At 48.4% G+C, this 15,491-nt stretch overlaps 1 protein-coding gene across 7 annotated transcripts in view; it reads right to left on the bottom strand.

The window, feature by feature from the left end:
* The window catches only part of LOC119971726 (diacylglycerol lipase-alpha-like), a 513,684-nt gene that overhangs the window by 64,469 nt on the left and 433,724 nt on the right, over positions 1–15,491 (bottom strand). For all 7 annotated transcript variants that reach the window (XM_038807680.1, XM_038807682.1, XM_038807675.1 and 4 more), the window contains 3 exons: positions 14,866–15,008; positions 13,350–13,418; positions 7,464–7,536 (listed from right to left, as the gene is read on the bottom strand). In XM_038807680.1, the coding sequence (XP_038663608.1) occupies positions 7,464–7,536; positions 13,350–13,418; positions 14,866–15,008 (285 nt within the window). The remainder of the gene's footprint in view (positions 1–7,463; positions 7,537–13,349; positions 13,419–14,865; positions 15,009–15,491) is intronic.

Genomic DNA, 15,491 nt, shown 5'->3' with positions numbered 1-15,491 from the left:
TGGGTGTTTACGAATGGGTGTGTATATAAATATCTATAGTGAGAGTATCTTTAAGATATGGGTGTTTATTACTGCAGTGATGTCAGAGAGTGGGTGGAGCTAGGCTGTCTGTCAGCTTTTTACTTCCGTTTTAGGCTGTTTGCTGCAGGGTGTGTTTTCGTTTCGTTTTCAGAGCTGGATAGCTGCAGTCACAGCCAGAAGGGGTATTAGTCTCTCTGTCTGTAATCTAAAAACTGTAAATCGATCCTTTGGTGATTTAAAACTAATAACTGCTCTCAGTAGTGACTTTAACCTGATGTTCCTCTGACCCACAACTTTTAACAGATTGTGGTATGGGGAGCACACGGCCCACTGTAAAGGTGTGGTACAGCAGAAATGGAAAAGTATTTTTTAAAGCAAAATAATGTTTATTCTATGAACTCAAGTTAACTTTTTTAAAACATAGTGAACATCTGAGCAACCATTAATTCAAATACAACCCCTAAAGAATACAACACTAAGTAATCCATAAGACTTAAAAAAGAACTTTTAACAGAAGCACATTAGGTGACTGCAGCTGTCCAGCTCAAAACGAAACGAAAACACACGCTGCAGCAAACAGCCTAAAATGAAAAGAAAAAGCTGAGACAGCCCAGCTCCACCCACTCTGACATCACTACAGTAATAAACACCCATTTTTTAAAGGTACTCTCACTACAGAAATTTATATACACACCCATTTATAAACACCATTTCATAAAGGTACTCTCACATGACACCGGGAATAGTGTTAAATGTGTCTGGTGTACTGTTGCTGTTTGCTCATTTCTGTTCTATATATATATATATATATTTGAAAGCACATCCAATAAAATAATTTTCAAAAGAAAATTATACTGAATCCTGTGTTTTATACATAGGGGCACAACGCACACAAGCAAGTAATTTATGAAACTTCATAACTGTTCCATCCGGCAGAAAGTCGAGAACCCTAAGGTGATTAACAAAGAACCAGAGGCGACACAAGAAAAATCATCATTGTTCACCATGTAGTGTGAATCTGGAATGCACTGCCTCATTGTGTGGTGGAGACAAATTTAATTACAGTGATCAAAAGGGAACTGAATAATTATCTGAAGAGAACAGATTTAATGGGCTCAGGGGAAAGGTCAAAGATGGGGAGATACTGTTGCAGAGAACTCACACAAACACAATGTGTTGAATGGCCCCATTCTGTGCTGTGAGCATTCAATGGTTCTAGTGTAGATACGTTGAGGAAAGTTGATAAACACATGGGGAAGAAAAAAGCAAAGGGTTACCCTGAGAGTGTGGTCAAGAAGCGTGGAAGTAGGCTTGTGTGGAACATAAACAGCAACATAGACAAATTGGCCTGTTTCTGTGCCGTAAAGTCAAGAAAATGCTGCTAGCAGGAAAAAAACAGAATACCGTGCCTCACATCCACAGGCTATCACAACCAAGGAATTAATGTGAAGCATTCTCTACCGCCCTGCCCCCTTAATGCACTTTTCACCCCCCCAACCGCACTCTTACGCCTCCACCCTGACCCCTTAACCGAAATCTTTCCCCCCGCCCCCTCACCACATTCTTTCCCCCCTGCCGCCTCATAGCACTCTTACCTTGCCCCTTCACTGTGTGGTGAATGTGCAACCACTATAATTCACACTGTACATTACTGTGTCCCTGTGGGCTCCATCTGTGAGCCGTTGCGCGGCTCTGTCCACAGGGGGAGATGAGGAGCATGTACAGGGCTCTGCCCTTGGCACCGCCCCCATCAGGAAGTATAAGTGCTGCGGTCCTGCGAGTCCGCCCTCAGTTCAGCACAGTCGCAGGCAGGCTCAGTTGTAAGCCGATTAAAGCCACAGTTTACTCCCAACTCGCGTCTCTAAGTCGCATCAATTTAATCGACTTAAAGAACTACTATGGAATCAGCCCTCAAACCTGACCGACTGGAACTCGATCCACAGGCCACAGAGGCAAAGGAATTTTTTTTGCATTGGCTTCGGTGCTTCAAGGCCGACCTGGTTGCGCCGACGACCTCCTCCATTACAGAGGAACAGAAGCTAAGTCTTCTCCATGCACGGGTGAGCCATCGTATTTCTACTCAACTTGATGAAACTGACTGTTATACTGAGGCCCTCGCGATACTTGTATTTGCAGCCCGTAAATGAAGTCTACGCGCGACACATCTTTACAACTCGCCGCCAGCGCCCTGGGAAGTCGCTAGAAGACTATCTGCGTGACCTTAAGGCCCTAGCACGCGACTGTAACTTCCAGCCCGTGACAGCCTCCCAGCACATAGAACTCGCCGTCCGAGACGTGTATGTTGCAGGGGTCCGATCAAATTATGTGCAGTAGCGTCTTGTTGAGAAAGGGGCCCAGGACCTAGAGGACACGGTAAACTAGCGACCTCGTTAGAGGTCACTTTCCAAAGCCTAACTGCTTTCCCGGCCGATCATGCGATCCCATCGTGGACCCCTGACCAAAGGCTGCCCTAGGCCTGCGCCGCGCGGCCACCCGCCCACCACGGAGGACTATCGTGCCATTTTTGCGGCCAGCTCCAACACCCCCGACAGCAATGCCCGGCCTGCAACGCGAGCTGCAGCAGCAGGCGAAAAGGGCACTTCGCTAAGGTCTGCCTGGCCAATTCTGAAAAACCCGAACCCTAACCAGAACACTCGCTCCTCCGACTCCCAGACCCCGCAATGTGGCAGCGTATCTGCCGACTCCGCCTCCGCACAACATGTGCGACTCTCGGGGACCGCCATCTCGGCAATCCTCCCCACGCGGCCGGCCATGTGCGATCCATGGGGGCCGCCATCTTGGGCGCCATCTTCCTCGCCGCTCGCCACGTGTGATCCATGGAGGTGGCCATCTTGGATGCCATCTTCCTCGCCGCCCGCCACGTGCGATCAACGGAGGCCGCCATCTTGGCCATCACCCGCTATTCCACTTGAAGATTACGACCTCCGCAGACCGTCATCACGGGGCCGCTCCAGCACCGCCGACCAAGCCACCGACTACCCGCAGCTCAGTGCAGTCACCTTGGACCAGTCGTGGCCAAAGCATCTCAAGAGCTCCATGATGTCCGTCCGGATCAACGGATACGAGACACAGTGCCTGTTCGACTTCGGGAGCACTGAGAGCTTCGTTCACCCAGATCTGGTAAGGCGCTGCTCGCTCCCGATATTCCCATGCAGGCCGGCTGGTAGCGTTCTTTTCCTGAACCCTCTCCGCTTCGGAACTTCGACACTCCTCAGTCGAAAAGGAAGCACAAGCCATCGTGGAAGCTATACGTCACTGGAGGCACTACCTCGCTGGTAGGTGGTTTACCCTCATCACCGACCAAAGATTGGTTGCCTTTATGTTTGACAACTCGCAGCGGGGCAAAATCAAGAATGACAAAAACTTGTGGTGGAGGATTGAACTGTCCACCTATAATTTCGATATAGTATATTGTCCTGGGAAGCTCAATGAGCCCCCAGATGCCCTGTCCCGCGGCACATGCGTCAGCGCGCAAGACAACCGACTACAGGCTATCCACAATGACCTCTGCCATCCGGGGGTCACCCGACTCGCCCATTACATCAAGGCCCGCAACCTGCCCTTCTCCACCGAGGAGGTTAAAGCCGTCACCAGGAATTGCCCGATCTGCGCGGAGTGTGAGCCGCACTTCTACAGACCAGACAAGGCCCTCCTGGTAAAGACATCCTGGCCCTTTGAACGCCTGAGTATGGATTTCAAAGGGCCCCTCCCTTCGAACAACCGTAACATCTACTTTTGAATATTATAGGTGAGTTCTCCTGTTTCCTTTTTGCCATCCCATGCCCCAATATGACCACCCCCATGGTTATCAGAGCCCTGCACAGCGTCTTCACCCTGGTCGGTTTCCCCAGCTATGTCCACAGTGACAGGGGTTCGTCCTTCATGAGCGACGAACTGCGTCAGTACCTGCTCGGCAAGGGCATCGCCTCGAGCAGGACTACCAGTTATAACCCCAGGGGGAACGGGCAGGTGGAGAGGGAGAACGCGACGGTCTGGAAGACCGTTCTAGTGACCCAACGGTCCAGGAATCTCCCAACCTCCCACTGGCAGGAGGTCCTCCCCGATGCGCACCATGCTATTAGGTCCCTCCTTTGTACAGCCACAAACCAGACTCCTCATGATCGCTTATTTGTCTTCGTTAGGGGCACTACCACGGGGGTTTCGCTTCCAGCCTGGTTGAGGATACCGGACCCTGTCCTCCTTCGGAAGCATGTCCGGATACATAAGACAGACCCCCTGGTAGAGAGGGTCCAGCTCCTGCACTCGAACGCCCAATACGTGTTTCTCGAACACCCCGATGGCCGACAGGACACCGTTTCCCTCTGGGACATGGCACCCGCAGGATCCACTACCACTACTGCCGGTGTACCTCCCACATTACACCCGACCCGCCACGCCCTGCGCCCCTGCACCTATTTGCTTCCCGTGCTCCCTTCCACTTGACAAACTGGTCCGCAGGAACGAAGCTCAGGAAGAACCACCCCCGGACTCACCGGACATCCTTCCACAGCCATCTGAAACGGCTGCAACACCAGTGCTTCGTCAGTGGCAAGGCACGATTCGGGCGCCGGACCGACTGAACTTGTAGACCCGTCACCCCCGCCGGACTTGATTTTTAACAGGGGGTGAATGTGGTACCACTATAATTCACACTTTACATTATCTTGTCCCTGTGGGCTCCATCTGTGAGCCGTTGCGTGGCTCTGCCCACAGGGGGAGATGAGTAGCATGTACAGGGCTCCGCCCTTGGCTCCGCCCCCATCAGGAAGTATAAGTGCTGCGGTCCTGCGAGTCCGCCCTCAGTTCAGCACAGTCGCAGGCAGGCTCAGTTGTAAGCCGATTAAAGGCACAGTTTACTCCAACCCGCATCTCTGAGTGAATTGATGGTCGCATCACACTGCACTCACCTCCTGCCCCTTCAATGCACACATCTCCCTGCTGCCTCACAGCACTCTTCCCCCCTACCCTTTCACTGCGCTCGCCCCCCTGCCCCCTCACCGCACACTCTTCCCGACACCTAACAGCACCCTGCCCCTCACTGCACTCTTCCCACCCCAGCCCCCACCTCCTCACCGCACTCTCCACCTGCCCCCTCACTGCACTCTCGCCCCTGCCCCCTCACCGCACTCCCCCTCTGTCCCCTCACCGCACTCTCCCCCTGCCCTCTCACCGCACTCTCCCCTCTGCCCCCTCACCACACTCTCCCCCCTGCCCCCTCACCACACTCTCCCCCCTGCCCCCTCACCACACTCTCCCCCCTGCCCCCTCAACACACTCTCCCCCCTGCCCCCTCAACACACTCTCCCCCGCCCCCTCACCACACTCTCCCCCGCCCCATCACCGCACTCTTCCCCCTCCCCCTCACCGCACTCTCCCCAGCCCCCTCACCACACTCTCCCCCCTGCCCCCTCATCGCACTCTCCCCCTCCCCCTCACTGTACTCTCCCCCCTGCTCCCTCACCGCACTCTCCCCTGCCCCATCACCGCACTCTCCCCCCTGCCCCCTCACCGCACTCTCCCCCTCACCACACTCTCCCCCTCCCCCTCACCGCACTCTCCCCCCTCCCCCTCACCGCACTCTCCCCCCTGCCCCATCACTGCACTCTCCCCCCCTGCCCCCTCACCGCACTCTCCCCCCTGCCCCCTCACCGCACTCTCCCCCCTGCCCCCTCACCGCACTCTCCCCCCCTCCCCCTCACCGCACTCTCCCCCTCCCCCTCACCGCACTCTCCCCCCTGCCCCCTCACCGCACTCTCCCCCTGCCCCATCACTGCACTCTCCCCCCTGCCCCCTCACCGCACTCCCCCCTGCCCCCTCACTGCACTCCCCCTCCGCCCTGCCCACTCACCGCACACTCCCCCCGCCCCCTCACTGCACTCCCCCCCCGCCCCCTCACTGCACTCTCCCCTCTGCCCCCTCACCACACTCTCCGCCCCTGCCCCCTCACCACACTCTCCCCCCTGCGCCCTCATCGCACTCACCCCCCCCCGCCCTCTCACCACTTCCCCTCACCGCTCTTCCCCCCGCCTCCTCACTGCACTCTCCCCCCCGCCCCCTCACCGCACTACCCCCGCCCCCTCACTGCACTCCCCCCCGCCCTCTCACCACTTCCCCTCACCGCTCTTCCCCCCAACCCCTCACCGCACTCTCCCATCTCCCACCATCACCGCACTGTCCTCCTGCCCCCTCACCGCACTCTTCCCCCCTGCCCCCTCACTGCACTTCCCCCACCCTCACCGCACTCATCCCCCCACCCCCTCACTGCACTCTCACCCCGCCCCTCACCGCACTCTCCCCCCACTCCTCACCGCAATCCCCCCCTGCCCCCTCACTGCACTCTCCACCTGCCCCCTCACTGCACTCTCTCCCCTGCCCCCTCACCGCACTCCCCCTCTGTCCCCTCACCGCACTCTCCCCTGCCCCCTCACCACACTCTCCCCTCTGCCCCCTCACCACACTCTCCCCCCTGCCCCCTCACTGGCACTCTCCACCTGCCCCCTCACTGCACTCTCGCCCCGCCCTCTCAACACACTCTCGCCAACCCGTCCCCTCGCCGCACTCTCCCCCTGCCCCCTCACCACACTCTCCCATCCCCCACCCTCAACGCGCTCTCCCCCATCCCCTCACCGCACTCCCCCCCACCCTCTCACCGCACCGCACTCTCCCCCCCCACCCCCTCACTGCACTCACCCCCCTGACCACTCACCGCACTGTCCCCCTCCTGCCCCCTCACCGCACACTCCCCCCTGCCCCTCACCGAACTCATTCTCTTTCCCGCACCCTCACCACACTCTTCCCTTCCCCCTTCCTCCCACACGTCCCCTCACTGTTCTCTTCCCAGCTCCCGCCCCCTCGCTGCACTGTTCTCAACCCTGCCCCCTCACCGGACGCATCACCCCCTCTCCGCACTCTTCACCTACCCCCGCCCCCTCACCACACTCTTCACCTCCCCCCGCCCCCTCACCACACTCTTCCCCTCCCCCCACTCTTCCCACCCCCACCCTCTCACCACACTCTTTCCCTTCCCCCCCCTCACTGCTCTCTTTTCCTCCACCTATCCTTCACCACACTCTTCCCCTCCCCCCACTCTTCCCACCACACTCTTTCCCTTCCCGCCCCCTCACCGCAATCTTCCCCGCTGCCTCACTGCACTCAGCTCCCCCCACCCCCTCTGGGTGGCACAATGAATAGCTCTGCTGCACACATACACATATGTTGATGTTTCTGCAATGAATAGAGCTAGATAATATTAATAATGATAAGAATCAAATTTTAGTAATAAGCAAAAGTAGGATCTCATGGCCTTTGATGTGTGCTTCAATTGTGTAATCACATTATTGATTGAGAAAAATAAACTTGCTGAGGAAGTACACTATGAAAAAGAAGTGCAAAGCACAAGCTGGAAGAATGGGAAGGCATACCTTCGGTTTATTGCTCTTCTGCAACACATCGAGTAGGTGTCTGCGAAAGACTTCGAGCTGGGACAGGCCAAGTCTGTAAGAACATAAGAATAGTAATGCACTGTTATGAACATGTTCCATTGTCAATGGGTAATATTACATAGAAGAAAGCTATCTGTACAAAGACTGCAATATCCAACCTTGATACCAATCAGCTGCATACAAATGAAACGACAACCAATCTATTTGATCTTTTGTCTAATGTGACCAAGGAGTGGAGGCTGCACAAACAACTTTGATTTATAGAAAATACTACAGTGCAGAGCCACAATCTTTTTACTCCTAATTTCAACCCATGTTTAAATTCTAATTGCCTGACTATTGTATGTTTTGCTACAATGAACAATTTGCCTGTAAATTCATTCATAGCCATGCACATTTTGATTTCTTAATTTATTACAGTAAGCTAGCCTAACCAGCGAAGCCCACATCCCATAAAAATGAATTAAAGAAAAATGATGCAGCCATCACCCTATAATGCTGAATTTCAATACCAGCCTTCAGAATCTATCAAAGTGGGCACTTTTACCCAGTACAAAACCTGATTGTGGAGGTTTAAGACAATTGACAACAAATACACAGTAAACTGTACCAAACAATAGACGAATATTTGTGTGCAATAAAATCTGAAGAATTAACATCATGTTTTGCAAAAGGAAGTCTTTTGCTCCATCATTAAGTAAAACGTGCAGTAATTCAGCTATTTAATCAAAAATTGCCTTTGTACCTACACCACCTTCTACATGTAGAGCATAGTCAACTTATGGTATTAGTTTTTGGTCCCACTAAACAATACTAGAAATAAACAAACTTTTTCTGCCATGTATGCAAGTAATGATTCACCCACACACCACCTCACCCTGTCCACACCACCACAAAAAAAGGCTACATATTTTCTCGGTTTGGGAAACAAGATATTATCAGGCTGCTTCCAAAAGGAAGTAATTGCTTGGTAAATTGACAATTGTTGTCAAATGATAAATAAAATATTTTCTTCACTATTTAATGAGAAATATTAGAAAGATGCACAAAAATTACTTCATTCACATTACTCAATGCTTCTCGACAATGGAGTGTTGAAAACAAAAAGAAAATTATTAAGCTTTGTGACTTTTGAAATGCCAGGGAACTTGGGGAGCCTACATTTACCAGCATGGTAACGCCCCGGCCAATCAAACTCAATTTGCCAACACCCAGCACCCTTTTCTCTTATAGTGTATACTGCTGTCATTTTCTAAAAATTAGTTTTCTTATGCTTGTCCTATTGATTGCGAGATTAAAAGCTTTGGCAACATAAATCTCTTCTCAGCAACATACAAGGTGTATTCAATAGCAAATGGACTTGTACATTACACCACACCTTGGGATGAATAAACTGGCCTTAATGACCCAACTTTAGCAAATTATACATGCATTAAATCAATTATGATAAACTTGACTAGATTAGTCTTGTAGTTTCAAAGGTGATCTAATTATACTAATTTAAGATAATTAAAATATTTGATAAAACTGATAGAGAGCAATTATTTCTTCTAGTGCGAGAGTTCGGAATGAAGGGATATAAACTTAAAATTAGAGCGAGGCTACTCAGGGCTGACATCTGAAGATATTACCTCACAAAGTGTCGTGAAAATCTGTAACTTTCTCTGTAACTACCTCACAAAGTGTTGTGAAAATCTGTAACTTTCTCTGTAACTACCTCACAAAGTGTGAAAATCTAACTTTCTCTGTAACTACCTCACAAAGTGTCGTGAAAATCTGTAACTTTCTTGAATTTAATTGAAGCTAGGTCAATTAAAAATTTCAAAACTGAGATTGATAAAAATGATACCCCTAGAGACCGATAACTTTTAAAAAGAAATATAAATTTCCAAGGATCACATGCCAAAACTTTCTTTAAAATTATTACCGTAACAAACATTAGCTAGCAAGAAACGAATACATTAAATTATAGAAAGAGTATCATCAATTAACTTTTCAACACAACCAGAAACTCCACACCACAGGGCAGCACGGTGGCACAATGGTTAGCACTGCTGCCTCATGGCACAGAGGACCCGGGTTCTATCCCAGTTTCGGGTCACTGTCCGTGTGGAGTTTACACATTCTCCCCGTGTTTGCGTGGGTCTCACGCCCACAGCCCAAAGATGTGCAGGCTATGTGGATTGGGCACACTAAATTGTCCCTTAATTGGACAAAGAAAGAATTGGGTGCACCAAATGTGTTTTTTAAAAACTCAGACCATGTTTAAATGCTGTACTGCACTCTGTGCAGAACTGCAGTCTTGTGGTTAAAATCCAAAACTCTTCCCCCCCCCCCAGACTATAACAGGATGAATTTTCCTTTTAAACCAAGTCCCCTTTCCCTACCCTTAATCAGATTTCCTGTTGTCTGGTACCCTCTGGTGAATCCGTCGTCTTTGACTCTTCATAATTCTGTTTCCTTGAACACAGGTTCTGTCCTCACTAGCTATCTGCTTGATGGTTATGCCAAAAACAGTTATTTTATTCTTCCAGGCATAGCAGCACCTATTGTGGATTTTCTTCCTCAAATCATTCGGTCTAACTGCCTCTTAGAGTTTGAAAGAAACAAAAATAACGGCCTTCTCTTTTGTAACCAGGAGCAAGAATTTGCACTTTACATTCAAAAGGCTTCGACCTCGGTCCATGGGCGCGATTCTCCGCTCCCCACGCCGGGTGGGAGAATCGCGGGAGGGCCGGGCCCCACTGCGATTCTCCCACCCCCCCCGCTCGGAAGAATCGCTGCTCGCCGTTTTTCACGGCGACCGACGATTCTCCGACCCGGATGGGCCGAGCGGCCTGCCGTTCGTGACCGTTTCACGATGGCGGCAACCACACCTGGTCGCTGCCGTTGTGAACATGGGCGCCAAAGGCCCGTTTGAAGCTTGTGGGGGGTGGAGAGGGGGGTGAGCACCACGGCCGTGCTCGGGAGGGGACTGGCCCGCGATCGGTCCCCACCAATCGTCGGGCCGGCGTCTCAAAGCGATGCACTCTTTCCCCTCCGCCGCCCCGCAAGATCAAGCCGCCACATCTTGCGGGGCAGCGGAGGGGAAGATAGCCACCGCACATGCGCTGGTTTGAGCCGTCAGCCGTGCATGTGCGGGTTGGAGCCGGCCAACCTGCGCATGCGCGGCTGACGTCACATAAGCGGCGCCGTCGCGTTATTCTCGGCGCGCCGCCTTGACGCAAGCGTCAAGGCCGGGCAGCCGAGAATAACAGAGCGCCGCTCCTAGCCTCCCGGGTGGGGGTGAATACGGTGAGAGGAGCGGCCTCCGAGGCCGTCGTGAAACTCGGCCGAGTTCACGACGGCCTTCCCGATTTTTCCCGGGAGCGGAGAATTCCGACCCATGTCCCTATGGCAACCAGGTAACATGGGCTTGTCTCCAGGCAGACTTCGTAAGAGGTATTGTATCATGCCCCTCTCCAGTACTCTATTTTACCTTGAATCAAAGGATACTGTTTAAAACGTTTAATATTGAGTGGTCATAACAATTAGGCAAGCTCAGTAAGGAATGTGGAACCAATATATGTAGGTGCAATGGAAAGTACTGATTAGCCATGATCCAACTGAATGCCAGAATAGCCTCAAGAGGCTGAATAGCCTACTCCTTTGCCTATATTCAAATGCAACATGGTGAAAGGATAAAATTCAATATGAGTATTAAGGATGTGAATATGGTTATCTGTATGACCAATAAATTAGCTAGTTTGAGTTTCGTGCACAAGTAATGCTTTTTTCTGGCTCTGATAAATGGCCACATGTTTGAGAGATACAAGAGCAGCATGGTTGCACAGTGGTTAGCACAGTTGCTTCACAGCTCCACGTTCAATTCCTGTCTGGGGTCACTGTCTGTGTGGAATCTGCACATTCTCCCCGTGTCTGTGTGGGTTTCCTCCCGGAGCCAAGGTTTCCTCCCACAGTCCAAAGATGTGCACGTTAGGTGGATTGGCCATGCTAAATTGCCCTTAGTGTCCAAAAAAGGGTGGGTGGGGTCACTGGGATGGGGTGGGGATGTGAGCTTGGGTATGGTGCTCTTTCCAAGGGCCGGTCCAGACTCGATGGACCAAATGGCCTCCTTCTGCACTGTAAATTCTATGAATTTAGTTATCATGTGGTCCATAACCCTATTAAAGGGACATGGTTGAATGTCAAAAGCTATCCTTTATGTAAGAGAATCAGATGTTGCAATGATGGGGTGTGGGAAGAAGTAACTCAAACAATATGGCCAATATGAGTTTCCGCTCAGATATAAGCATAATCTAGGCTAATGCGACTTTGCAAAAGATCAGAAACTTTAAACACATGTGAGTTATGCCCACAACCATTCATGATTGATTTTCCATCATCTTTAGGCTGGTTCAAAAATCAATTCACTCTTGCACAAAACTTGCCCTGCACCCAGGTCAGCAATAGATTCTGCCGCTCATTCAGTGTCTTCCATCACAATGTTGCAAGGTCATCCATCGTTAATGTCCTTCAGCTAGAGTCACCGGCAGTAAATTAAATCCTCATTCAGGTCAGTTTCACATGCCTACACTACAATGATTTTAAACCTTTTGGATTCAATTTAAATTAATTGAAATTTAATCGATTTATTTGCTCTTGGTATGCTTGACCAACGACTGGTCAATTGAAATCACTAATTGGCTAGATCTTTCAACTTCAGCAATTATTTGAACAATTTTTCAGTTTAAATTCATTCTATTCAGTAATCTGGAGGTTGGCCAAGTTCCAGTCATAAACAGATTATGATCTATAAAGCTGCTTACTTGTGCTGATGTGTGGGAGACTTTAAGCTCAGTGTTATATGAATTAGTTTGAATGGAAATTTGGGTGTAACTTCACTTCAGCATTTTGAGCACATTTCCCCAATTGCCAAGCTCGGGGAAACTCATGGCCCATATCTCAGAGCAATAATATAAAAACATATTTCAAATCTCATGACAATCTGAAGTTTTCCTCCTCTATTATTTTCAAATGGTACAGCTCTTGAAATTAATGCGGGTCTTACACCCTCTCTTAACTACTGGCACAAATTTACTGCTGTGTACATTCAGCAACTCAGAAAAGGAAACAAAATGTGGTTCCTGTTTACTTTTAAATCGGCATCTCAAATATTTATCACAATAGAGAGGACCTCCACATAGCAGTTAAACAAGAGTGCCATAAACTCAGGCAGACTTATTATAGAATCATAGAATTTATTGTGCAGGAGGCCATTCGGCCCATCGAGTCTGCACCGGACCCTGTAAAGTCCCTGGTAACCCCTCCAACCCTTTTGGACACTAAGAGGCAATTTAGCATGGCCAATCCACCTAACCTCCACATCTTTGGAGTTAGTGCAATTTGATTTTATGACATTTCTACTTAAATGATCCAACCAAACACCATATACTTTTCATCATTATAAAACTGATACAATCATTGATAACTGTAGACTTCTGAACCACTGCTCATTTCCCTTTGAAAGCCAGGACTCAAGATAAACCAGACTAAAAGCTAAATATCAGAACTGAGAGAATAGCTACATCTACCATGTGTTCCACATCCAGAACATCGATCTTGCTGTATCGCAACACAAATTGAAAAATCAATGCAAAACAATTGAATAAAGCTGGTTCATGTAAACTAAGTCTCAAGATCTACAAAACTTCTGGTAGAGTCAATATTGTAAATAGTTAAAAAAAAAAATTGCAGAATTGAGGTTCCAGTGTAGTAAGAAGTCTTACAACACCAGGTTAAAGTCCAACAGGTTCCACATCATGGGTTCCAGTGTAGTACAGTGGTTGAGCATATGGTAAAAATAAATAAGATTTCTCAACTTGCCTTGGTACCAGATCTTTCCCTAAGATAACAGACGTCACAAACTCCTTCGAGTATTCCATTGCATCACAGCTAAGGATTAAATTAGAAGATATATTAGAAAAGAACAATTAAACTGATTATTTACTCTAAGATGGAGACATGATCATGCAAAAGACATTCAGCACGGACATCAGCAGATCAAATAAAAACAGCAAAGGAAGTCACATTTACACAAACTCAAAAGCAGACCGCAGTAAATTGATATCATGTACATTTTTCACGTAAAACAAAATTACCATTTTCTTTCTTCTCCTCTCCTAAAGGCAATGATTCTTTTTAGGACATAATTCCATGGCACAAAAAGCTCTCAAGTAACTGATCACATTATTTGTGAGTGTAAGCTGTGGTCATCAACAGATTGATCTTGTGGCAATTACAGGAGACGCCAAAGATGTCCGCATCCAACATCCAAACAAGTACATTCAAGCAGGATTGGTAGTTAGAACTAAGATTATGGATCCTGACTATTGTGCCCCTAATCCAGAGATACTGAAGTCAGATTGTAATATCTGAAAAGTTAACCAAAGCATAATGGAGCAGAGACCAGGACTGGGACAATTTGGTATTTAAGGTTCAGTATTACATCAGGGGGTGACTTAATGCACAAGGTTAAGGAGGAGTCAATAATATTTTAATTTAATATACACCTACCATAGTAAACTACCTTGTTAGTATTTCTGTGTTTTGGCAAGATGGTAAAACAAATTTAATAAAGTAAATTCAATCACTCCAATTCATATTAGTAAACTTATAGAAACTATCACAACCAATAGAAGTATGATTATTGCTGAAAGAATTATTGACATAGTGAACCAATGTGCAAGACAAAAAGCTTTGACATGTCTCCTTTTACAGCAATATCTCTGTACTAACAATTGACTAGAACTATGAATAGTTTGTTGAACAAATCTTCAAAGAAGTCTCTTTTACATTGAAGGTCGTGATGATTGGTATACATCGGAACTCAATTAATACTCCAATAAACCAAATCATATGTTTACTTTTTTTTGTGTGAATCTTGTGCAAATTAAGATAAACAATATCAAGTCTTGAGCACAAAGCACTTTCTTAATGTCAGTGCTCAGTAATTCCTCATCAAGTCCTTATTTCTCTGCCCAATGAATGTGCTTTTCGTACCAACCAGGGCAGGAATCTTTACCTGCCCATTTTCCATTTCTCACACTTGTCCAGCGGCCTGTTCAGGTTAACTTTGAATTTGGGTGTGTGTGACTCCAGATCCACAGCAATATGGTTGACTCTTAATTGCCCTGTGAAATGGCTGAGTAAACTGCTTAGTTGAAGGCAACTAGGGATGGACAATTAAATGCTGGCCCTGCCAGTGATGCCCACATGCCATGAAAGTGTGAAAACGTGTGCAGAATCAACATATGCAACTGTGTGTTTGGCCATCCTAGACATATCCGGTTAACAACTCCAGTGCAGTGATATCTATTTACAACATAACATATGCACTCACCTAAGAAGTCCTCCAGGTGGAGAGTATGCATAACACTGTAGAGTGGGGTACTGGGGTCTGAGCAGGAAAGAAAGAATAGCTGCAGTTCCAGCTCCTAAAGAATGTCCAACCACGATTAATCCATAATGTTTGGTCCCTTTTCCCTGGTGGTAAATAAGAGAAGCCTAAGCACAGGTTTTTCTTGGTTTTGCTGTTTACTATATTCACAAGTGGCACATACTCACAAACTTGTTCGATAGTAGTGGTAATGATGGCTTAGCGAGAGTTACCGGTATTTAATTAAAACATACAAATAATATCAATGACTATTTCATAACTGTCCATTGTTTAAAGTGCTTGATTTTCCAACTTCTGTACTTCCATAATGGGCAGGAATTTCCGGTCCCACCAGCAGCGGGCATCATGGTGAGTGGGATCGGAAAATTCAGAGGGTAGCCAAAAGTCCATTTACCCTCAGCGTAAAAATGGATTGCAATTTTCCCCTCCCAGCTTTCATGATGGCTTAGGTTACATGCCTCCCTATGTCAGGAACTTCATTTGCATGCCATTGCATCTCATGAATGCTCCTAAAAAACCCAGTTTGTCAGAATCATCACTCCAAATCTAATGTCGACACCAGTGGCTAA

This window comes from Scyliorhinus canicula, chromosome 9 (genome assembly GCF_902713615.1).
Source record: "Scyliorhinus canicula chromosome 9, sScyCan1.1, whole genome shotgun sequence".
Taxonomy (NCBI): domain Eukaryota; kingdom Metazoa; phylum Chordata; class Chondrichthyes; order Carcharhiniformes; family Scyliorhinidae; genus Scyliorhinus; species Scyliorhinus canicula.
The sequence above is the reverse complement of the archived record's forward strand: the minus strand, read 5'-3'. Positions and strand labels throughout refer to the sequence as shown.